Below are 26,242 nucleotides of genomic sequence, written 5' to 3' on the forward strand. Positions count from 1 at the left end.
AGCCTCTGATATTGCTGAGGGTAATGAGGAGTGTTCCAGGGGCAGCAAAGAACAATCAAAGAGAACAAAAGTTGCCTTTGCTGCCAACTGGGATTACACTCATTGCTTGATAGGGATTGAGTGAACTCTAGGAACTGCTCTTCCCTATCAGTTTTGTGCAGGACTGCCCAAGAGTGGGACAGCTGGCAAGGAAATGGGTGGTTTGGAGTCCTCTGCTTTGGAGGATTTAGAGGGAGAGGAATGTGACACATTTTTACAAAGATGGTGGATTCAACCATGTTTTGGTTGTCTTAGAAGCTCTGGTGGCCCTGAGCTTATGTAGGATGCCAGTCTGGTTTAGGAACAGCCAGTTATGGATCATGGAATGGTTTGGGTTAGAAGGACCTTCAAGATCATCCAGTGCCACCCGTGCCATGGGCAAGGACACCTTCCACCATCCCAGCTGGCTCCAAGCCCTGTCCAACCTGGCCTTGGGCACTGCCAGGGATCCAGGGGCAGCCACAGCTTCTCTGGGCAACCTGTGCCAGGGCCTGCCCACCCTCACAGCCAAAAATTTCTTCCTAACTGCCTGATAATTAAACCAAGGAAGAGATGATGCTGCCAATGCCCTTCCAGAAGTTGAGTAGGGAAGTCCTGCAGAAGACCTGACCACCTCCAAAGAGTGGATGTGCACGGCGGTCATCTTTCACAGCCCCTCCTAAATCAACACTCCAAGACAGCAGAATAACAGAAATCTGCAACAACAGCACCAACATTTACAGGTTTTGCGTGTCTCTGCTGATTTTAAATCTCCATTATCGAATATCTAACCTATTAGATAATCTCAGCTTTCTGTTTTCAAACAAGATCTTTCTGCATTTTCTGGTTCTGTCCCAATGATGAAAAACATGGTTTGCACACAACCTGATGGCTCACAACCAAACAAATGTAAATTAAAAGGGAAAAAAAAAATACAAACAAACAAAATCTCTTGAGTTATTTTTATAACTTGTGATCTTGAGCCAGGGTTTCTGGGGACAGCCTCAAACTGACAATCCCCTAGAAACAGCCACTCCCACCCCAGGAGTTAATGCTGCTTGATATCTTGTGCAAAGACCACATTTGAAGAAATTAAGCCATAATTAAGCAAAGTTATTAATGATTGCTTTAACTAATTGATATGATAACATAAGCAGCAGACAAGATTTTAATCAGTGGTCATGAAACCAGAAGTAAACTGGCCAGACACCCCCTCCTCTTTGGCAGCTAATTTGCAAACAATAATTCTGTTGCTGGTAGTGACTCAGCGGCTGAGGGGAGAAGAATAAATCTCAGGAGACAAATAGGTATAAGCCTTCCCCATTTTAATGAGAAACAGACACAAAAAGGCCAAAAAGACCCTGTCAACATGATTTGCAGTACAGTTACTTAATTTTTACCAAATGTGCTTTCTGCCACGCTTTAGTTGAAGTACATATTTATTTGATATTTCGCTGGCAAAGTTTAAAAGAGCCTCCAAAATACCCATCTGCTTCTGCTACGCATGACCCTACCAGTCTCACCTCCGACACACTGTAATGGTTTTGGGGAATGATAGCACTGCACAGATGTGATTTATTCACAGATTGTGGGTGACTTTCTGCTAATTTACAGGGGGAAAGCACAGCTTTCCACTGGAGCGTGAAGCTGACCCACAGAACAAACCTGCCTGCGCAGAGAGGGACAGCAAATCTCCTGCCTTGAGGCAAACACTGAATCACAGGATGGTTTTATAAGGGACAATGTAGACCATCCCATTTCCACTATCCCTAGTTGCTCCAAGCCCCATCCAATCCGGCCTTGGACACTTCCAGGGATGGGTAAAGTTGCTCATAAGTAACACAAGGTTGCTTAAAACCTGGTTGCAGAACAGTCTTCCCTAACCTTCAGTAAACCAAAAGTAAGAGAAAGCTCAAAACCATGAGATTTAAATAATAGGAAGTTGACACCTCTTTCCCTTTACATTCTGGATTTTGAGCCTTTAAGGTTATTTCCTCCAGCTCTTCCCTTTGATCCCTCTTTATCAAAAGGAAGGGCTGAGATTCCTGTCCTGGAGTTGCTTCCATGTGTTGTATCAGCTTTGCCAAACGCTGGGAGAGACCCAGGAGCCCAACTTGCTGAAACAGAGTTATTTAGGGGTGATGGAGGTGACCTTCCAAAGGTGGGACAGGGGAATGAGCATCCTGCACCTCCTGGCATGCAGAGGTGGGCTCTGTGTGTGTGTCAACACTTGAGCAGCAAGGAACAAGGAGACAGCAGTGTGGAGACAGCTGGAGAGCAGAGAGCAAAGAAACGGGGGTGCCAGGAATGCAGGAGGGGTGGAAAAGCAAGCGCAAGCCTGGAAATGAGAGGAAAGGGCTGCAAAGGATCAGAAAGAGAGGCAGGGAGAATGAGAAAGGGGTGGAAGAATTATCTCCATCCCTGCAAAGACTTGCAGGGAGTTTCTTAGCTGGGAAGAGAAAGAAATTCAGAGATGATTAGGTGAGGGAAGGAAGACAGGCATGTGTGATGAGGAGCAGGGAAGATGCAGAGACGCTGCAGCAGAGACCCTCCTGTTCCCCCAGCATTTCCCATCTGCTCCTCATCCCCTGAGATCAACTTATGAGGCACAGGGCTCTTCTGCACACCAGAAACAGGAAAAAGGAGAAAGAAACAGCCCCAGCCTCCAGTGCACTGACATAAGAAACATGGAGGGGAGCTGTTGACAGGGCATGTAGTGACAGGACAGGGGGAGAATGGCTTCAGACAAAGGGAGTAGGTTTAAATGGGATATTAGGAGGAAATTCTTGGCTGGGAGGGCGATGAGCACTGGCACAGGCTGCCCAGAGAAGCTGTGGCTGCCCCTGGCTCCCTGCAAGGTCCAAGATTGGACTGGATGAAGCTTGGAGCCAGCTGGGATAGTGGCTGTAGCTCCTTCAGAGTGTTTGTGAAGGCTGGAGTTAAAGGGATGATCTCCTGCTCGATCCTGACTGATCCCATGTGTGCACCAACCCTTCCCTGCGCTGCCAACAGGGGCTTGAAACACATTCACACCTAAAACACAGAGATGTCCACACCTCTGGGAAATGATGGGACCTTTGTATGCTCTGTCTCTAGGTTTCAATGACAAACCTCCTCTCCCTCCTTCAACCACTGTCTGTATAAAATATGTATTTCCAGATAATGGTGAAAAGCTCTTGCATTCTGCTCCTCAGAGCATTGCACATCTGACTGAGTGGGCAAGTGCTGCTTTGTCGCAGGCACATTCTTCTCTCTTTCAGGATTTTTCATAGAGGAGCACAGAGAGAAGAAAGAGAGAACAATTTCTATTTCTGCTCCTTGTTTTTCCCATGTGGAATGTGTTTGGAGAATTGTTTACCTGGGCTGATTGCTTGATTGGATTCTGGTGAGGATTGTTTGAGCCTGGTGGCCAATCCAACCCACCTGTGGCTGGACTCTCCAGAGAGGGTCAGAGTTGTGAGTTAGATGTGGTAGTTAGAACAAGTAGGTTTGTAGTTTTAGTATCTCCTTTAAATAGTATATTAATGGATTATAGCATAGTTATAATAAAGAAACCATTCAGCCTTCTGAGCTGGAGTCAGACATCAGCATTTCTTCCCACCAGCTTCACCTGCATTTACAATACTGCTTGTCACCTCTCAGTGCCCAGAGGAGCTGCAAGGCAGGGCTTGTTTCAGCCACAGACCACAAGGCTGAGCTGGGTTCCATCTCCCTTGGAGCCCAGGGAGTTCAGCTCCAGAGGAAAACCCCCATGTGCAAACCAAGGACCCCCAAGTTCACTGGGGAAACCCCTCCCATGCAGAAGTTGACCTCCAAAAGGCCAGGGGATTATTTTGGCAGCATGAGAAAGATGTTCCTTGCTCCCAGATTTACAGTGACAGCTTTTTTTCAGGTGTTCCAAGTTAAAGGGTGCCTTGATGGGATGTCCAGAGCTGTAGTCAGACAGGGACAAGCTGGAGAAATTTCCTTTATCACAGGGGCTTCCATTCTTGTGGGGGGCTGGTGAGAGGTGGAGCCAAGTCTGGTAAAATCACAAGGTTTGGAGCATGAGTCCTGTGAGGAGTGGCTGAGAGAGCTGGAGCTGTTTAGCCTGGAGAAAAGGAGGGTCAGTGAGGACCTCATTGCTCCTCACAGCTCCCTGAAAAGAAGTTGTCGTGAGGTGGGGGTCTGTCTTCTCCTAGGCAGCCACCCACAGGACAAGAGCAAATGGCCTCAAGGTGCACCAGGGGAGGCTCAGGTTGGATATTAGGGAAAAAATGCATCAGTGAAAGAGAGGTTAAGCATTGGAAGAGGCTGCCCAAGGCAGTGGTGGGGTCACCATCTCTGGAGGCGTTCAAAACACAAGTAGAAGCGGCACTTCATTATACGGCTCAGTGAGCAGTGTTTGGTCAAAGGTTGGACTTGATCTTAGAGGCCTTTTCCAACTTTAATGATTTTAGGATTCTATGAAAACAGCTTTTAATAACTGCACAGGTAATAACAGAACCCCTCTTATCTCTGGGGCACAGACAGGGCTGAGCCGAGGAAAAAAAAGCCCCAAGGAGAAACCTCCTCCTTCCCCAGGGATGTCACAAGCCCTGGTGCCTGTCTATCTTTAAAAAGGTCAGGTTAAGTCATCACCCCCCCTGCACCTCATCTCCACGGATCTCCCAATACCACTGAGGGCAGTGAAAACCTCTGATAAGTCAGATCTTCACCCTTTTGTAAAAGATCTGTACATGGCTTGTAGAGTGGGTGGGATATTTGCTCCCCAAGGGCAGCCTCTTCATAATCCTGCCTCCAGCAAAGTCAAACCCCTGCACCCACTCGCTGAGGCTCTACAAATGTTAATTTATTCAAGCATTAAAGCGTGTTTTGTCATGAGCACACAGGTAGTGACTGCACTGCTGAGATGGCAGCGCTGTCACTCACATCGCCTGCCTCAGATAAAATCAGATTTGGGCAAGGGCTGATGTAGTGCTGAGTGTTTCACAGGCTCACATCAGATTTTAAATAACAACACTCCCTGCCTTTTTCACCAGCCTCTCTCACAGAGACACCCATGGGCGTCAAAGATGGGTGGGAGGAGATGATTGATAAATCACAGAGCTCCGAGCTCTCTACAGGGCTTGGGGTCACCAGCTTCGACTCGTGCTTTGGAACAGCCAAGCCCAAAATGAACCTGCTCATGCTGGGATGGTCAGGGAAGTGCAGGTAGTCAATGGGCCAGCAAGAATAAGCTTTTGGAAGTCTCTGGAGGAAAAACTAACTGTTCCTCTTGCATCCATTTAAGGATGTGAGGGAATGAAGGTTGCTGCCCCACTGCCCTTTGCCCCAGAGGTTTGAGACAGCTCCTGGGAGTCTCTGTAAATCTGAAGGGCTGTGCAAAGGCAGCAGTGGTGTCTGAGGTGACCTCAGATGGGCCTGCACACAGAGGACACTGAGCAAACCCGAAAACCCTGGGTTGGTTATTGGCGCATTCATTGTTCTGCTCCAGGGCTTCGGCCCTCAAGGAGCCCTATTCTGTGCAAAAGGAAAAAGAAAAAGCCCAGAGAGTGAAAGCATGAGGAAAAGGAATGGTGTCATGCTCAAAGTCTTGCAGGAGTTCGGGCATCACCTGCCTCCAGCTCCTCACCCCATCCCAAAAAGAGACTGGAACTGTTTTCACTTCAGGACTGGAAGTGAAATCCCATCCTTGGCCAGCATGGAGCAGATAAGAAGGAATCCCAGCTCTGTCATCGTGTCCTTTCTCCTGAGTTATGGTATCTCTCAGCCTCTTTAATCAGGAGGAATTCACAGAGTTGCTCCCCTCCCCACACCAAATTTTAGGTATTAATATGTACAGTAGAGGGAAGTGGTTGGAAGCATCACGAACCACTTTATTTTAAGTGGTGCAGGAGGAAGAAATGACACTTGTAGATTAAAAATATAACCAGTAATGCTTGTTTAATAAATCATTGAATATGTATGGGTGAACATGTCCCACTCAGACTGCTGGCTTCCACTGCAGGGCAACTGCCATCACCCTACCAGAATCCCTCATTGCTCCCATTCTTTTTGTGGATTTAAAGCTCCTCATGAGCATCTGTGAATCAGCCAGGTATGATAGCTCAGGTAACCCTGCCACCCACAGGACTAAGTATAAACAGTGCATTTTCCAAAGTAGCTCCTCCTCCTACCCCCTCCCCAGGTAGCAAACTTCCCAAGGCCAAGAATTCCACTGAAATCAGCCAGGATTCCATGCCCAGACTGGTCCTTCCCTGGGATCTGGCTGCCAGCATTTTCAATCACAATGCTGACAACACAACAGGAGCACCACACTAAACTTGGCCTGCAGCCTGGCTGGCAGCATCCTACGCTCTTGCCCAGTGTCCCAAAGAGGCTCCAACCTCTCCAAAAACTCCAGTTAGAGACAAACCATTCAGTGATTTGCCTCTACACCTTCCTGTGTCTGTGGCAGATGCAGCCACAGTTTGGGTGGGGGTGGAGAACAATGCAGCAGCAACTCCTTGTCCAGCAGCCAGCAGGACAAAGCAACTCTGGGGATGGTTCCTGCCCCCTGAGTTCTGTGTCCCTGGCCCCTCAATATTGCAAAAGTATATAAATGCCATGGGTTTATGAGCATAAAAACCCTGAGGTTGACAACGGAGCACATCCTTGTAGGAAACGTGCAGAATTCACAAGCAGCCCTGATGTGCACAGCATGGAGGAGCTGAAAGGTCTATAAAGCACCACGGGCTGCTGGAGTTCCTTACCTGCTTCTCAGACATGATGTAGAGGTGTTCGTGGTCCACGGAGAAGGCCATGTCCCGGAGGATGGGGCCAGAGTCCACCACCTGCACGATCTCGTACTCCAGCGTGTTCTTGGTGGTGCCATCCACACGGATCTGTGCAGCAACAACAAGAGCAGAGGGAGAACATGAGGTTCTTTGCCCTCCTTTCACTGAAAACAAATAATTACAGGACCACAGAATGGTTTGTGTGGAAATGAACCTTAAAGACTGTCTCATTCCAAGCCCCCCTGCCATGGGCAGGGACACCTTCCACTGTCCCAGGGTGCTCCAAGCCCTGTCCAACCTGGCCTTGAACACTTCCAGGGATCCAGGGGCAGCCACAGCTTCTCTGGGAAACCTTCTCTCTTACCACCCTCACTGTAATATGTATCTATTTATAATATATATACAAAATCTTATATATATGTAATTTATTATATATTTTATATACACATCATGTATATTATATACATATATCTATTATATTATAATATATATTTTATATATATAGATATATTATCTATTATATCTATACAAAATAATCACTGGACAAATGTGTTGTGCCCCAGGTCTTTAGGACAGCAACCACTGTCAACAGAAAATGAACTTTCCCCAGCCTCCTCACCAAAAGGACGAAGCAGATTTCATCACATCTGCTGGTCCCATCAACACAAGAGCACTGTAAGAACAATGCAGAGCCTGCTGGCTTTTATCTGGCACTGTCACTGTGCTCCTGTCACCGCCTGGACAAATCTACCACGCTCAAAATGATGGCAACGAGGGAAGGATCTGTGGTGGTGATGAGCAGAAGATAAAAAAAACCACACAAATCTGCAGGACTGACTCACTTGAATGCTACTCAGATAATATTATTGCTCTTATTGCTAATGTTCCATGGGGCAATTTATTATTGCAGAGTGTTCAGTGCAACACAGACTATTTCTCTTGCTGATTACATGTATCAGGTATTGAAATCAGTCCTGCACCAATGTGGCACCTTATGATTCCAGACACATCTCATAACAGGGTGTCACTTAGGGACATCAATAACTGGGATTATGAGGAGGAACCAGACACACAGTCCCAGTCTGTCCCTGACAATGATCCAGTGATGCAGAAGAAAATGCAGAAAACAACAGACTTTTCTTTACCTGCTTAAAAACAATTTATAGAGTCTGGGCTCAGAAGCAGCTGGAGAAGGTTTGCAATCCCTTTCAATATAGAGCAAATCATGATAAAATAGCTGTTCTCAGGAGTTCTCCTGAACCTTGTGAGGCTCTGTACAGCAGCAAACCCCACAGTCGTGCTTCAGAGGTGCATCTACATTCCTTATCTCCCTGTTTCCCATGTGTTGCCTTTCACTTCCTGAAAATTTTCTATGCCGCAGCAACACAAACACCACGGTACCTTTCCCTAAGATAAACAAAGTTGTAGGAGATCTTCAGCATGCCCCACATTGTAATCTCCATTCCTTCCTGACCAAAGATTCCCAGTCTGCAGTTGGATAGCTGAGCAAAAAGCACCCTTCCCATCCAAAGGAAATAACAAGCTGTGGAGAACTTATGGTGTCAAGACCTGTTCCCACTATTCCCTGGCACAGTCCTTGAGCTTGTTCCTTCTGTATCAACCTCTCAGCCAAGAAACTGAGCCTGAATCATCTTCTGTATTGGAAAGTCAAAGAGAAGGGAAGAGAGGGAATGATAAAGGCTCTGGAAAGTCTGTATGAGTAAAAGAGCAATGATACACAGATTGTTATCTTTGTCCTTCCTTGATGTACTCACCTGCTGTGGGACAACAAAGGAATATTATTTCCCCAGGAAAGATAAGGAAAATGAAGCAGAGAGGAGTTAGAGGGGCTCTCTGTGCCAGCAAAGGGTGTGGAGGGTGCTCAGGGATGCTCAGATCTTAAGTGTTGTCCATCAGACTCCTCGCAAGTGGGAGCACGTGCAGGCCTTGGCTGCTGGGCTGCTCCAATGACACGGGAGGATTTGCAGTTAATTTGTCATCTTGATGGAGCTGCTGATGATAGCAACACACGTCCAGCATCAGCACACAGAGAGGTCGGGGCCTGAAGCCCAGCACTGAGCATCCCTGGTGCACCAAGGGGTCAGGGACTGCATCCCAGCACTGAACATCACTGAAACACAAAGAATTCAGGACCTAAAGCCCAGCACTGAACATCCCTGAAGCACAAAGAATTCAGAGTCTGAACATCCCTGAAAGACAAAGAATTTAGAGTCTGAAGCCCAGCACTGAGCATCCCTGAAACACAAAGAATTCAGGGTCTGAACATCACTGAACATCACTGAAACACAAAGAATTCAGAGTCTGAAGCCAAGCACCGAACAACCCTGAAACACAAAGAATTCAGGGCCTAAAGCCCAACACTGAACATCCCTGAAACACAAAGAATTCAGGGTCTGAAGCCCAGCATTGAACATCACTGAAACACAAAGAATTCAGAGTCTGAAGCCCAGCACTGAACACACCTGAAACACAAAGAATTCAGGGTCTGAACATCCCTGAAACACAAAGAATTCAGGGTCTGAAGCCCAGCACTGAACATCCCTGATTCCCACCAGCTCTGGCTGCCTGGGAGCAGGGGGGGCTCGCTCATGTCCGTGGTCCTTCACAGGGAAATTCAGCTCCTCTGAGTTTTCCTTCTTGAAAGTGGACCCTGATGTAAATCACCCATGGGGTCAAGGACAAAGATGCCAACAGGCTCGGGCTGAGTCATTCCCCTTAGGACAGGCAGGGGAAAGGAAGGAGGCAGGAAGGACTGCAGGCTGAGGAGCAGGGAGAGAGCCCTGTTGGGGCTCTGCTCCAAGCACATCAAATACCCCCACAGCAGGAGGCTTTCCTCTTTCCTTCTGAGGCTTTCCAGCTCCAAGTTCTCCCTCTCAGGGAGCAGTCAGGGAGCTTAGTCTGCTGTCTCCACTCTGCCTCTGCCCCAGTCCCTCGTGGCTTCTCATTCCCATCGCAGCATCCTCACTCTCTGCTGATCCCTGTGCTAAACAAACCTCACATCTCCGCTGCTCTGACCTTGATTCTCCAGCACCACCATGGTCAGATCTGCAGGCTGCCAGATATGTAAGCAGCCAATTATCACCCCAGGGCTCAGTCACTGTCCTCAGCCTTTGCCAGGCCCCATTAGAGGAGAAAGAGCTCAGAGATGGAAGAGGCAGGCCGGAGGAACAGCCGGCTGGAGTTAACAAACCATGGAGACAGGAGGCACAGCCCCCAGGGATCTCCCATGTGCATTTGGTGCAGGTAAAAGATTGCAGAGGCTTCACACCAGGAATACAGAGCTACTCGGAAGTGATTTAACAGCTATTGCTGGCCTAATAGCCTGAAAAGTCATTATTTTGCAGAGGGGGAGGGAGGGCAGGAGGGACAGGGCTCGTTGTACTGTACATGTGCAAACACACACACGTGTGCTCACACACCCACAGCCCAACAGCTCCAAGTGCAGAAACCCCTCTCTCCAGTTAAACCTAGTAGCTAATAAAAAGGAAAATGAGGTGTTCACATTCTCTGAACAGAGAGACATGATTCTCTCTCCCAGGATTTTTTCCTGGGAAGTTGTGAGATGTAATGAGGAAACTCAGAGAAAGAAGAAAACAATTCTTATCTCTATTGGCTGCTCCTGTTGTTTGGCACGGGTAGAATGTGTTATGGAGATTGTTTACCAAAGAGTGATTTGTTAATTGGACACTGGTGATGGTTGTTTGGATTGATTGGTCAGTTGGGTCAAAGCTGTGTCGTGACTGCCTCGAGACAGTCACAGGTTTTTCTTTAGTATCTTTTTAGTATGATATAGTTCTAGTATAGTATAGTATTAATGTAGTATAATTTAACTTAATAAAAACAATTTATTCAACCTTCTGCAACATGGAGTCAGAGCACGTTATTCCCTGTGCAGGGGGATAGGATTTTCCTTCAATAGGAAAATCCAGAAAAAGGCCAGAAAATCTGGAAGACACCAACCCACAGCCTGTGTGAGCCCTGTGCCAGCAGTGAGGTGATTATTGGAGACTCCAGCCAAAAGTCTAGCCACCACCTCCAACCATCCCTTTACCTGTCTTAAACCCTGTCTTTCTTATGTTGGACCCCAGGCACAGAGCCCTGAGGATCTCCACCCTCCCTGCACATTCTTCACAGACCTGAGCATCAGACAACACAACTGCACTTTCTCTTAGAGATTTATTCCTGGCTCCAAGGCTCCTGCTAGAACCAGGGCACTTGGGTTGGTGAAAGAAATCAAAGAAGAGTCTGTGAAGGAAAAATGGGAAGATTCTCATCAAAGACTGCAGGTGATCACGACTAAAGTCAGGCACAATCTCTGCTTGGAAAGCTCCCCAAATTTCCAGCAGCAGGGAATTAGAAGAATGTACCACCCTTTCCCTCTGTTCCTGCTCTTCTCTGCTGGCATCAGCCCCAAGCCCCACTTGGAGCTGGGGTGCTGGCATGGACAAAGTTTTCTTCTGACTGAATGATGGGCATTCCCATATTCAAGATGTTTTTTGAGGGCTGTGGGATGAGAACCTGGCTAGCAGTCCAGTTGGGATCGCTTCCGGGAGCTGCCTGTGAACCATGAGCTCCTCTGCACAGCAAGAGGGAGGGGGACAACAAGTGACAGAGGGAACTCCAGGACCACGTGTGAGCCTCAAAATGCTCAGTCCACCACAACCCACAGTCCACAAGCACATCCAGCACCTCCACAACAGGATCATCCACCTGCTCCCACTCCCTGAATGTCTGTCCTGGACATGCACACCACTCAGAGCTGCAGATGCTCAGCTCAGTTCAGCTCCCTTGTCCTCCTTTAACCCAACACCTGTGGGAGCTCCCAGGGCCCAGCACTCTCAGGCTGCACATTAATCCTGCTTCTTCCTGGAAGGCTTCACTCGCTGGGCTTGGCTCTGCAGAGCCGGCTGCTATTAAAACATCAGCATGATGCTTCCCGAAGGTCAACTACCAAGGGACTCATTCTGGCAGCTGTTTGTTTGTTTGTCTGAACATTATCTAGGGCTGGCTGTTTATTTACATCCATTGAAGTATCAGACAATAAATATCCTCTCCCAGTAGCAAACAGATGCTTGCACTCGAACGTTCTGGCTAGCGCTGACTTCAAAATGATCTCCTTAATGAGCAAACAGCACTATTAATCTTTAAAGACACAGGCTCTGGCCTTTTCTGAGTGCTCACCCTGGCCATGGCTACGCCCACAGGCATTTTGGCAAGCAGTCTTAGGGTCTGGTAGATGAAAGAAGGCAAAAGATACCTTCCATCACTTGGCTGGTGGTTTTTCAGCGTTATCTGGGCCTCCCCAGCTGCTGAGGGATCCACGGGAGGCTGATGCTCGAGGACAGTTTCCCCAGCAAGTTGGTGACAGATGCCTCACTCACACTTCTAAGAGTGACACAGAGGTTGGTATCACACAGTTATCAAAGAGAGGGACACAATAAGCCTCTCCAAATCATGGGGATGGACTCAAAATTGTCAAGGAAAGAGCAGTGGGATTGGGGGACAAAAGGAATTGGTGGTAGCAAGCACTTGGTGCCTTTGCTGGAAGATAAATCACAATTGTGGCAAAAAAAGAAAATATCTTTAAGCTCAGCAGAGCAGCAGAAACACCTGCCTTCCAGAGAGGGCCACATACCTCTGTTAGCACCTCTATTCTTTCCTATAAAGTGATATTTCCTGCTAAAATCCATCCACACAGATGTACTTCAGGAGCTTTACTCCAGGCCCATCAAAGCCTGATCCCGCAGACTGAATCAGTGTTTGGAGCATGTTAACTTCATCCAGTTTTGGTTTATTCAAGAAAAAGGCACTGGCACAGGTTGTTCAGAGAGGTTTTTTATGGCCCATCCTTGGAAGTGATCAAGGCCAGGCTGGATGGGGCTTGGAACCTGATCTAGTGCAAAGCGTCTTTTCAAAATTATCTTCAGACTCACTTCAGAAACACACTCCTAACCCAATCTTCTGCTACAACCTCACTTCTATTTTATTTGTCCAAGCAGCTTGGACTGGTCTCTGGCAGGAAAATAAAAAAAAGGATTATTTCCACTGTGCCAACTGGGCTCAGCTGTTTCCTACTCTCTAAAACCATCACCTCCTGCCCAAGAGCATCATTCCTGGCCCACCAGAGTTAAAATAAGGTCCCCTTCAATTAATATCTCTGTATAAAAGCACTTGAAAGCCATCCAGGGCTGCTGGGAGCGTGGTGGGGAGCAGGACCACGATGACCGGCCAGGCGGGCAGCAGGAGCAGACGCTGGGTGGATGAGAGTCATTACAAACAATTAAATGAATAACTAAGCAGAAGAGGAGCTTGGTGAACCATGGCACACTCGGCCAAGCCGTCCCTCCCCACCACTCTGCTTTTGTGCAGCGTCAGCAGCCCCTGGGCTGATGAAGTTCCAGGGAATTCATCATCTCCTGCCCCAGCGCTCCCAGCCGCCGCTCCAGCAGCTCTCGCTCAAGTCACGCTGGTGGCTTATTTTGGCCATGAAATTGCCCCAGTTCCCAGGGGAGGGGATTAAACGGCTGCCAGGAAGATTGCAAGGGTGGATTTCAAAGGGAAAATCCTTCAGGTCATGGAATCAGGCCCTGCTACCTCTGCCTGGGTGCGAGGGAGCAACCGTGACTGTGGTACTGCCTTGGAAAGTAGGGAAAATGTTTTGGGCAGGGAAAGCAAGAGGTGGGAGGACTTTTTGTCCTCCCCATCCCCTGAGGCATCCTTCCTTTGCTATCCCTGCCTCTCCTTCTTGCAGGGCATCTCACTGAAATCACCATCATCATTTCTCACTATTGGATTAAGGATCTGCAAACACCATTTCCAGGAGATCCAAGCAGCCCTGGAGCCCAGCACATCAATCCAAGCTGCTCTGAGAAGGGCCCAGCCAGAGCCTTACGACTGCACAGGGGCCACTAATACTTCATTGCTTTTCCAATAGCAGTTCCTCCCTGTTTTATGAACCTAATGTTCCCCAGAGGGTGCCAGGACTGCTGGAGAGGGAGAAAGGACACAGCAGGCAGTGTATGAGCTCATGTCAGGCCCTTCTGATGATCACCTATTCCTGCTTTTCCATTGATTTGGAGCTCTATTGATCTCAGCAAAGACAGGGAAGGGGCTGGTGACACTCCATGTTCTGCCCATTTCCCTCCGTTTTCCAGTAAAATAATCCGTTCTAATTTGCCTAAAGCCTATTAACAGGAGATCAATTCCTAATAAAACATGGCATTTCAATAGCCCTGTCTATCCTAAAGGCCTCTAGAAACACTAATTGAAAAAGCAAGGCATGAGGTGCCCTTAACTCCTGCCTAAGTCAGCAGCCAGCAGCCCTCTCTCTTCTCCCTGTACACATGTTTTAAAGTGCTGCTTGCCTGGACCGTGCCAGCCCATCCAAACACAGATCTCAGAGCACCTCCAGCCATGTGGACACCAGGAAAAACTGGTGTTTAAAGTGTTCTTGAAGCCCCTGCTCTCAGTGCTCTCCAGAACCCAAAGTGTCACAATAGGAGCCACTCTGAGCAGAGGGGAGAGCTGATCTGGACAGGACAGTCATGGAATCGTAGAGTGGTTTGGGTGGGAAGTTACCTTAAAGAAAATCCAGTTTCCTCCCTGCCATGGCAGGGACACCTTCCACTGTCCCAGGGTGCTCCAAGCCCCATCCAGCCTGGCCTTGGACATTTCCAGGGATCCAGGGCACTCCACTTCTCTGAGCAACCTGTGCCAGGGCCTGCCCACCCTCACAGAGAAGAATTTCTTTCTAATATCTAATCTTAATCTCTCCTCTTGTAATTTAAAAGGGTTCCTCTTTGTCCTTTCTCTATCACCCAGTAAAAGTCACTCTCCCAAAATGTAGGTGCACCTGAGTGCACACCACAAAACAGAAGGGACAGCAAAGCAGGTTGGCCTTGCAATCCCATCAGGTTCCTGGTTTGTATTTCCTTTGTCCAGGAGGTCTCATGTGACAGAATCACAGAGTCATTAAGGCTGGAAAAGACCTCCAAAATCATCAAATCCAATCTCACAGAACAAAGCTCGTCATCAGCAAATGAGGGTTATTTGTTACACCTGCAGCACAGCAGCAGCCAGGGAGAATGGTTCTTCCACACTTCTCCAGCCACACAATTCCCAGGGCCTTTTCTCCCAGCAGCAATGCAAGGTTTTGAAGAGGACAGCTTTCCCAGAATAACTGCTGGCTAATCCTGATCATCTGCAGGCACTGCAGTGTAATCCCCACCCCGCACACCCTCGGCCAGGGGGCACAGGGGCTTCACTGGGCAGGCCACAGGGTTTAATCCCTGCACAGGAGTCACCCACTGACCTCTCGTGTAATCCTGGAAAATTGGGTCAAACACAGCTGTGCCTGGCTGCTGGATAGGAGATCAGCCCTGCAGAGCCAGCACAGCACAGAGGGCAGAGCAGGGCTCCTGCTTCAGGAGGCCCAAGAGAAACGTGGGACAAGATGTTGGTGGGCATCTGCTTTGTTTTCTGGAGACACGTGGGTCACCGAGCCTTGACAGAGCTACTGGGTGTTGTGACTTCATGGTGGGTCACTGTCACACAGACCCAGCACAGTGGGATCCACTGGAATCGTGGAATCATTGAGTGGTTTGGGTTGGAAGGGATCTTAAAGCTCATCTCATTCCACCCTTCCACCATCCCAGGCTGCTCCAAGACCTGTCCAACCTGGCCTTGGACATTTCCAGGGATCCAGGGGCAGCCATAGCTTCTCTGGGCACCCTGGGACAGGGCCTGCCCACCTTCACAGGGAAGAATTTCTCCTTAATATCCAAACTAAATCTACCCTTTGTCAGCTTAAATCTACCTGGTTTGGGCCAGAGGGTCCTTCAAGCCCAAAGACAAATTCCTCGCTGATAGAGATCCCCTTTTTTCCAGCCCACAGCACAGGACTGCTGTCCCATCCCACTGTGGATCCCCACTAACATTTATTGCAAGACATACTCCTAGCTGCAATGGAGTTATGAATTAAATTAGACAAAGTGAAAGAATGACCTTCTGTCCAAGCCCTTCATTCTGGGCTTGGACATCACCTAACACAGTGGGTTTCTTGACTATTGCTCCCAGCACCATAAAAATTAACAATTACAGCTTGAAGTGTGTCCAGTCAGGCTGTACCTGAACTGCAGGGCTCAGCCCAAAGTGGAACAGCTCCAGAGCTGGAAACAGAAGGAAAGGGAAGGACACGAGCAGGTCCCTCTCCCTCAGCAGGGAGAGCGAGTCAGGTATGTGCAGCTCTCACATCCCGGAGCCCATTGACAGATGACATCATTTTTGAGAGCATGGTTTACACGCGCTCCCCCGGCGCTCCCTGATTGATAAATTAGACACTCATGAGCCATGTGCTAATCAATGCAAATCATTAGTTTGTAACAACACAAGGCAAGCTCGGCAGAGCTCATTTTTCAAGGTAATGGCCTGCCAAGCATCCGTGTTCAGCTCTGAGCCCTGCCAGGCAATCCATTACTGGGCTCCTGGCACTCACCTATGGCACCAGGCTGAGGCCTTTGCAGTCCGGTCCCCACCAAGGACTGTGATCAGTGCCAGGGCTCCAAACCTGCTGCTCCTCCTCCTCCTTCTCCTCAGCTCCTGGCTCTGCTGCCAGTGGCCACCCTACACCCAGACATTTGGAGTGCACTTGCTCCCACCACAGACCCTGTGGTGCCTCAGGTTTGGCTTTTATATTTTTCAGATTCTGAGCTGCTTTAGTGTGTGGGTCTGAGCTTCAGCTCTCTGCACAGAGCAGGGAGACAAAACAATTCCTGCTCCAGCTGGGCACCAAGGACAAATGATCCAAAGCTCAGGCCCAGGAGCACAAACAGCGTGGGCTAGAGAGAGAAAAACAAGCAGGATGGGAGTGCATGGGCTAAAGCTGGAATGGGACAATGAACTGCAAGGTGCAAATGGAGCAGAGCTGATCCCAGTGAGAGCCCCCGGGAGCGCTCGTGCATTTTGGGACCATTTTGGTTCCTCTTGGGTGCAGCCCTGGCTGGGCTCTGGTGCTGCCCAAGGTGGATCCATGGAGGAGATCCTTTTCATAAACCCCTGCTTTGTTCTTTAGCTCTGCCCAGCCTCTGCTCCAGCTCAGCCTTCACAAGGTATCACCTGGACATTTGTTCTCCACTTACCCCAACCCTGCAACCTAAAATTAAATCTATTTAAGCCTGAAAAAATGTGCTCTGTCCTCTATCAGTGGAAAATGAAGGTGGGTACTCAAGGTGTTGACCTGCAGGTGTGTCCTAGGAAACTCCATGCTGGCATCAGTGGCATCTCTAAAGGAGAATGTCTGCATCAAGTTGTGCCTGGCCAAATAAAGAGGCCATTTGAATGCTCCAGCCATCAGATTTAACATCCAAATTTCTGGCCTCAGGCTCTTACAAGCTCTGTCCAGCTGAGTGAGTGCTTTGGGGAAATGAAACTCCATCAGGGAAGGATATGCCACCACTGACCATCCTGTGGGAGCACAGGGAGGGGACAAGGGTGGGACAACTCTGCTCCTGCACCACAGGAGCCCGTCCAGGCTCTGTGTCTGCCTCCCCAGCTCTGCAGGATTTCAGTCCCACTGGCAACAGAGCAATCTCTTCATCCACGGGTCATTCTCAGGGAAAAATCCTGCCATGGGTGCTCTGCAGAGCCACTCCAGGTCCTTCATGGAAAATAAGGATTCTCTGTTTGACATTCCCAGAGGTAAAGTTCAGGTCTCACATAGAGGGTCCTGCTGCTGAATGCTCATATTTATGATCCCAGTGGATAATCTCAAAGGTCATCCTAGTGCAACTCAGGTGCTTCTGTTTCTCCCAAACTGGTGGAATTTCTTTTACAAGGCAAATATTTTGGGAGCTTGTTAACTTTTAAATATTCATGGCTGTTATTGCTATCACTCCTGGTTCTTCATAAAGAGACTGTAAATGGATGCTTTGGGTCACAGTGGTTCTGATTGGGATTAAGGGAACAATAGTGAAAAAAAAGTATGAAAACTAAATTTTTACATGTGAGAGCACGGGTGTCAGCTCGTGAGCTGCAGAAACCAAAATGCTCCCTAAAATCTGGGCAGCTGTTCAGCAGGGCTCAAACTGTAGATAAAAATACTTCAGACAAGTTGCAACACCAGAGAGACTCAGAGTTTTGCCTTCAGAAATACCCAGAAGTGCAGCGTGTGTGTGAACAGGACTGACCGGACACAACGATCCCAACGCAGCTGGCCTGGAGCACAAACCCTTCTGTGGGACGGCTCAGAAACCGAGGCAGGGAGTAATATGGGATGGAACACAGATGCACCACAACACAGGCTGGATGATGAACACAAGTCCTTTATAGGGACCAGATTCCCGCAGGGATGAGCTCATCCCGCTGGGAACGCGGTGACCCCGAGGGTTGGGAGCCGTGGGGCGGGGGGTGAAGGGCAGCACCACAAAGGCTCCTTTGACTGTGGCCAGACGGGGAGATCTTGGAGACACCCACGGATCCTCACCACACTGCGGCACTTGAGAGGGAGCCAGCTGCCCTTTGGCAACGGGAGGCACGAGCGTAGACGCGGGAATTCTCGTGGATACGCGGGAATTCTCACGGATGCGCGGGCAGCACGAAAGGGTGGGAGGATCCAGGCAGGTAAAACAGGGGGTGTGGAGGCACCCAGAAGCACCTGGGCGCTCCAGGATCATCCTCCTGGCTTGAGGATGCGCTCACCAAGGGACCCAAGGGGTGATGTAGAGATGAGCACGCGCGTGCACTGGGTTAAAATGGGAGAAAAACAGAATCATGGAATGCTTGGGTTGGAAGGGACACCTCTAAAGGTCACCTAGTTCAGCAACCAGGGACATCTCCAACTGGATCAGGTTGCTCAGAGCCCCGGGCAGCCTGGCCTTGAATGATTCCAGGGAAGGTGCATCCACCAGCTCTCTGTACAACGTGAGCCAGTTGTAAAAACTTCCTTAAATCTCATCTAAATCAACCCTCCTTCGGGATAAAACCATCGCCGCTTGTCTTATCACACCCAGCAGAGTCTGTGGAGACCACAGGCATTCCCCCAAAAGGACCTGCTCCCTGTAGCAGATAACCCAGGGAATCTGATCCCGAGGGGGGCATTTCCACACCTCGGGTGGTGCAGTGCCCTGGGCAGCTCCAGGCGTCAGCGAGGGCAGCGAACTCAATCACAGCCTGTCACATTCAATCTTGGAGATAGAAAGACACATTTGCAATTTCCCTTTCAAGCTTAAGAGAGGCAGACCAAAGCTCCCGCTTTGCTGAGGATTTGGGCACTTTCTCTAAAAAAAAAAAAAAAAAAAAGAAAAAAACGAATCAAAAATCGTATCCCAGAGATGATATCACTGGTCAAGTGAGATTGGCCGTTCTTGCACTGATATTTGTGGCAGGTGCTGGTGCTAAATGATTTCAGAAATGCAGAGTGATGGGCTGTGAGTGCATCACTGAAAACAGAAATCTGGGACCCACAGCTCTTTCCTCACTCCCTTGCTGAGAGCTCTGGGTTTGGCTGGGTGGGTGGGTGGGTGGAATGGTGTCTTGGGAACAACTCCTGTCAGCAAAATGGGGACAGGTTATCTCCAGGGCCAGGGGAAAGGGGAACCTGAAAGAAAAGCTGTCCCCAGCCCCTTTTGTCAGCTGACATCCCTGGGGCTAAGGTTGAGATAATGAGGTCCCACATATCTCTGGGTCCCAGGGCCGTGCTCTGCAAAGGTTATTGTGATTCAATTGCTGACTCTTTCAGCTCCTGGGCTTCTCAATGCCAAGGTGACCTATTAAGAACTTAATATCAGATAAAAAAAAAACATCCCTCAAAGCTTTTTTAACCTTCATAATCTATGTTTATCCATAGAAAATAGAAGGAGGAGAGAAAAAGAGAAAGCGAATGCTTATCTTCCAATATTGCCTCAGATAAAAGGGAAACACCATCTGGGGACAAAACTTCACATTTGACCTTTCTCCCCTTCCATGAAAGCAGCCAGAAAACTGATCCAGCACTGAAACAGTGGACGAGGCCTCTTCCATTCACCTCCCATAGACTGAAGGATGCTCCCAGTCGACCACAGGTTCCTCTGCTTTTGTCTCTGACACCTGACCAAGGACACGACTCCCTGCAGCCCAGCCGCAGCACAGACCTCCTTTCTCCCCACCCAGCCCCAAATGAGCAGCACTGACCCCAGCAAGTCCCAGCTCTTCCACCGGCCAACCTCCATCCAGAGCAAACCCCCCAGCAAAGGTCTCACTGAGGCCTTTGTCTCCCCAAGATCTCCTCTCATCTCCCACTGCTCCCTCATTAGTGACCCAAAGATGTCTCTCATGCTTTTTTTTTTTCCTTCTGGGAACACCAGACAATTTGTTGGTCCTCTCCAATCACAGACTGGTTTGTGTTGAAAGTGACCTTAAAGATCATCTCATCCCAACCCCCTGCCATGGGCAGGGACACCTTTCCATGTAGATGTGGCCCTTGGGGCATGATTTAGTGGTGGTCTTAGCAAAGCTGGGTAAGTGGTTGGACTCAATGATCTTAGAGGTGTTTTCCAACCTTAACAACTCTATCATTGTATAATTTTAATTATTGCCTCCAATAGTGCAAGAATGGCACACATCCCCAGACCCTTAATCACAGGGGTTCCTGGTACATCAGTCAGAATTAACCAGAAGTGTATTCAAACCCCTTGACTGAATTATCCAAAACTAATTCAAAGGAATTTAAAAATAACAGCGTGACAGACCCATTTTTAATGTCAGTAAATCACCAGCCAGGACCATCAGTGTGAAGCCCCCATTCAGAGGGGAACAAAAGGTGGGAATGCAGGGAGTGATTTCCTCCCAGCCAAGCACACCCAGCACCAAGCCAGGTGTGTGAGAGGGAAGCTGATGACCCCGTGGAGGAAGCAGAGCCCTCCACGTGCACTCCAAAGGATTAGGAGGTCTGAGGAGCTGTATGGCACAGAGGGCAAGGCACAAGGCATGTTCAAGGGAGAATTAACAGAGCCAGAGGGATTTAAGAGGGGAGTGCTGGCATATTATTCCACTTGGCCAGAGGCAGGAGACTCCTGGGAGGGGAGAGAGGCTCCCTGAGCCACACAGTTGAGCTGGGGGATCAGACCCTGGATCAGGAGTCCAGGTTGCCCCATAAATTGGTTAGAATGGTATTCATGAACTTAACACCATCATGCAGCATTGATCCAGCCCAAAACCTCTTGAGGCAAAATAGGAATGTAGGGAAATGCAGGAAGTAGAGAGTCTGGAAAAGCTGAGCACAAAAGGGACCTGACAGACCATTTCTAGGGATGCTTCAGCTGAGCCAAGTGGTGCACAAGGACCACAGCCCAGCAGGGGAGTCCGAGCAGAGCTGAGAAGTGTCACTGTCCTTCCATCAGGGCCAACTTACAGGTTTGCAGCTCCCTTTGGGCCTCAGATCTTTCCCCAAACTTGCATCAGTAGCAGAGCAATGTCCTGTGTGAGGCAAAACAGCCAGGTACTCTTCTGATGTCAGATTGAGATGTGTGAGCTCTAAAAGCAGCAAGCCATGAGTTGCAGGACTCCCCCATCCTCTGAAGGTCTGGGGATTGCTGTTTACCTACACATCTCGCTGCCTCTGTGCAAGCTGCTCATCCCTGGGACACATCAGTGGAGACCAACAAACAGGAGCTGCCTGAAAGCCTGTGGGGACAAAGTGCAAGCACTGCTGGGGTGTCCCTGCCATAGCCCAGACACCACTGCTGAGTTACAGAATCACTGAATCACAGAGAGAACTGGGTAGGAAAAGACCTCTGAGATCATCCAGTCCAGCCTAGGACCTGACACCTCCTCATCAACTAAGCCATGGCACTGAGTGCCACGTCCAGGCTTTTTTTAAACACCTCCAGGGATGGTGACTGTGCAGAGTCTTTGCTTCTTATGTGCCAGGGCTGGGATTAAATCCATGAGATGGTATTTCTTGTTCAGACTCAGATGTTTATTAGTTCTTATCTACATTACAGTCTCACAAACCCTGAGTTCTACAGCACTTCACTCTAACAAACTAAAATGGAGCCCCATCTCTCTCTCTACAAGGCCTTTTGAGGATAAACTGTCCAATTAAGAAATGACACCTCAATTATTTTCATTTTTAACCCAATAACCAACCACCCGTGCCTTCAATGTGGACTTTTTTATCCAATTGCACAAAACCACCCAAAGCCATGGAGAAGGAGGTGAAGAAGAAGCAGCCGCCTCTGCCCCAAAACCTCCAGCTTGCTTTCTATCTATTATTGTATTCTAAACCCTTAAACTCTGAGTTTCCCACCCTGTGATATCACACACTTCTATCCAAACTCCACCCCCACAATCCCAGTTCTGTGATTCCATTTTGGAAGCTTCTCCACGGCCTCAGGTCAATGCAGTGTTCTCTTGGGGGTCAGTGCCTGGCAGCACAGAGAGTCTCAAATTCTCAGTAACCAGGGGTCCAACAGGTGACTCCACCACCTCCCTGAGCAGACGATTCCACTGCCAAATCACTCTTTCAGTGAAGAATTTTTTCCTGATGTCTAACCTAAACTTCCCCTGGTACACTTGGACAGCAGAATTTGGGGGGAAAATCGGCTTCCCTAAGACAATCATGGCACTGCTTTGGCTGAGGTCCCTGGGGTTCCCAAACTGGATATTTTCCCACTATTTTGAACATGTCAGTCAAGGAGGAGAGCATGCAGCAAGCTCAGCTGCACCTCTGGTGATGGGAAGGTGATGGAAGAACAGCCTGGGCAGCGTCTCCTGTCTCCACAGCCATCCCCTCTCTCCCGTGGGCAGGGAGGGACAGCAGGATCATGTCCCTCATACAAGCAGAGGGATCACTTTCCTCTGGGACCTCAGGGTAACCCGGGCAATGAAACTCGACCCAAAGCCACTCTGACATCAGGTCAGGCTGGAGACAAAGCAAGGTCAGGAGTTCAGCATCAATACAGCGAGTGCCAGTCAGGACACAAAAGCTCTGGGATCAAATGTACCTGCCGAGGGCTGCTGGGGAGGGAGGGCATTGAGATGCATAATTACTGCTCCTTTCATCCCTGCTGCTCTTTCCCTCGTTCACACGGCTCTCCTGGCTCTGTCCTTGCACGGGTTCTGTCCCAGCAGGGTCCCCCCCACCACAACAGCCACACCAAAGAGGGGCTGGCACAGGAGCTGGAAGGTGAGGGGTGTGAGAGCTGAACCTCCCCCTTCACTGAGGGTTTCAGCAGAATCACTCCTAAGAGCAGCCATGATCTCTTTTGGATCTCCTAAGAGTTGTATCCATGATTAGCTCCAGCTTTGTGGAGGAGTAAATAATGGAATCACTGAATGGTTTGGGTTCGGAGGGACCTTAAACCTCATCCAGTTCCATTCCCAGGGGGCATCAAGCCTGATCCAGCCTGGCCTTGGGCACTTCCAGGGATCCAGGGGCAGCCACAGCTGCTCTGGAAAACTTCTACCAGGGCCTCACCTCCCTCCTAGACAGAAATTCCTTCCCAATATCTAATCTAATCTAATCTAATCTAATCTAATCTAATCTAATCTAATCTAAATCTCCCTCCTTCAGTTTAAAGCCATTCCCTGTGTCCTGTCCCTGCAGGCCTTGTCCCCAGTCCCTCTGCAGCTCTCCTGGAGTCCCTTTAAGGCCTGGAATGTGCTGGAAGCTCTCCCTGGATCCTTCTCCTCTCCAGGGGATCATTCCCAGCTCTGCCAGCCTGCCAGCAAGGTTACCCCACACCAGTAGCACCAGAGACTGCAGTGCATTCATGAGTGCTGGTGACTGCAGCTAAAACAAAAAGGACCTTAAACCTCCAAAGTAGGAGCAACTCCTTTTCCTTGAAGTGCTGCCAGAGTGGGATAGTGCAGGTGTTTCATATTCCCAAAGTTTGGGGTATTATGTACTGGAATCTTGAGTTAAGCAGACCTAACATGCAAAACCCTGTGCATTTTGAGGTACACACTGACCTTACCCAAGCAACAGCTAGAAACACCTGCAATACTGAGAATTCTCTGAAAAACAGACTTTTTACAGGAATTGCCATTTGCTCCCTCTTTCTCAAACCCTCATCTCCTTTCTAGGGAAAGCCTTCCACATTTCTGGCATTTTGTTGTGGTGAAATTAGATCAGTTCCACAGAACTGAAACAAAACAGAGCAACCCCAGGTTTGGAGATCATCACAATCCCTCGAGGATGCTGCACAGAGCACTGGGGAAAACTGATTGACAAGTGCCTGGAGCTCCTTTGTTTTATATTCTCTCTCCAGATCTGCCTCATAGGACAGAAAATAAGGGGTGAAAAGGTTCTTTAATAGGTATTAAACCAACCCTTCCCAAGCTGCATCAAAAGTTTTCCTGGTCCACGGGAGATGGCAAAAAAGCGGCTCTGCCCCAACATCTGGAGCAAAAGGAGGGGAAGGACAAGGGGCTGGGGCTGGGCTGCTGATTATTTTTGGAAACGACCGACCCAAAACGCTCCTTTTCGGCCGGAGCTTCTCCACGTGTGCAGCAGATGGCGCAGCTGCAGTGGCTGTCCCACTGCCACCTCTGTCCCCTCTGTCCCCACGCCAGCCCCAGGACCACCCCAAAGGCTGTCTCTCTCTGTCTGGGGGTCTCGTCCTGCCTTTTTTTTTTTTTTTTTTTTTTTTTTTTTTGGCTGAGTCTGGCACCGTGCAGCCCCCAGCACTGGATTTTAGCACTCTCCAAGGAGTTCGCAGGGATGAAAAGCTCCCAGCTGTCCCAGGGAGCGGGGACAAGTCCACAAGGGATGCAGGAGGCACAACTCCATCATGCAGAGAGGGATGTGCCATTAAAGCCCCACCTCGGTGCCTCCTGGGGTACCGGCATCATTCACAGCCCTGAGCCCTCCAGCTCTTCCCAGGGTGTTTAAAACAGGGTGAGACAAAGGACAAGCCCCAAAAGGGACCATGGGGAGCAATCCAGCGCTGGCTCAGGTGCTTCATTCCCGCAGCAGGAGGGGAGGGCCGTGTCCCTGGTGCAGGGCAATGCCAGCCTGGGTGATGGAGGCCAGACCCCAACCAGCTGGCCCAGGAGCCAGCAGCCAACCCCCTCCCACTGCCTGCACCCTCCTGGGCACGGCTGCATTCATGGCAGAAGACTGGAGCTTCTCATCGTGGCCTTAATGGTTCCCGCTGGGCTCCTATTTCTGGCGGGCAGTGACAGAGGCAGGCAGTGTGAAGCCTTTATTTTTGGGACTCGGGGCTATCTTTGCAGGCTTTGTTGTTTAAAGGGCCAAGCCTGCTCCCTCCACGACAATCGGCTGCTTCTCCTCTCATCTTCAAAGGCTGCAGCTAAAACTCATTGCACTGCCAATTTTATCCCAGGCCAGCAACTCCCCCCATCCCTTTTTGTGTCGAGGAGCAGAGCATGATCCTTACTCTCCTTGTTTTTATTTTTTTTATCCTTCCTCTCCTTTCCTTACTCTCTCTTGGAGGTTTATAAAAGGGAGAGATTGGTGTTTTCACACAGACCTCTTGGCAGCTGGGAAGGAAAACACCAAGAGGAAAAAAATTATTCTGTGTGGAAGCATTTTGGCTGTGACAAACCATGAGAGGAGGGACATGGGGTAGGAAGGAGAAAGAGTTAAAGAAGTTATTTTGCTGAGGAAGTGGCCATGTCTCATATCTCTGTTGGCAGTGGCCTTTCCCCACCCCAAACTGGGAGCTCTTCAAAGCTTCCTGCCCTCAGCCCATGGCCTTGGGAAAGGAGCAGGGACAGCCACGAGCAGGATGCCAGCCAGCCAGCTGCCACCTTTGTCCCTGTGGTAGCACTAAAAGCACAGCTGGGAAATGTCTGCTGGATTTGTTTCTCTCTTTTTTTTTTTTTTTTTTTTTTTTTTTTTTTTTTTTTTTTTTTTTTTTTTTCCTAAGTTCCTAGAACAGCCACTTTTTTCTTTTTTCCTGGAAGAACATTTTTTAAGCCCAAAATTGCCCAGCCCTCCCGTGAAAGTCGCTGCGTTTCTTCCCGACAGCCACAGGGTGTCAGCAGCTCTATGGAGTGGGTTCCTAAAGGGATCCCAATTCCTTGAGATGTCCCGGGGCTGGAGCAATGATTTGGGAAGGGTTTCATCCTGCCCTGTCCTCCCATCAGAGATCCAGTGGGCAGAGGAGAGCTTTGTCCCACAGGCTGAGGCCAGGATTTGCTCCAAACCCTCCACACAGAAGATTTGGGGGATTTTAGGGTGATGTCAGTTCTTCCCCAGAGGTGAAATGATCCAAAATGATCCAAAATGATCCATGAGTTGGTGGCATGCCCTGGCGCAGAAGGGCTTTGAGGGGCAGATGGGGATTTGGAAAGGGAAAAAACCCAGAGGTGACAGGTGTGACAGCAAAATGGGCTAAATTTCCAAATTCCTGTGTTTCTGAAGGTCTGAAGCCAACTCCCAGGAAATACTGCCAGAAGGACATCAGTGGGATTGGGGACAGCCAATTCACACGTCAAACACCACC

General features: G+C 49.2%; 1 protein-coding gene across 2 annotated transcripts in view; it reads right to left on the bottom strand.

The window, feature by feature from the left end:
- Positions 1–26,242, bottom strand: part of PLXNA4 (plexin A4) — a 414,284-nt gene that overhangs the window by 212,004 nt on the left and 176,038 nt on the right. For both annotated transcript variants that reach the window (XM_053977321.1, XM_053977322.1), the window contains exon 3: positions 6,753–6,884. In XM_053977321.1, the coding sequence (XP_053833296.1) occupies positions 6,753–6,884 (132 nt within the window). The remainder of the gene's footprint in view (positions 1–6,752; positions 6,885–26,242) is intronic.

The sequence above is a fragment of the Vidua macroura genome, chromosome 5 (genome assembly GCF_024509145.1).
Source record: "Vidua macroura isolate BioBank_ID:100142 chromosome 5, ASM2450914v1, whole genome shotgun sequence".
NCBI lineage: Eukaryota > Metazoa > Chordata > Aves > Passeriformes > Viduidae > Vidua > Vidua macroura.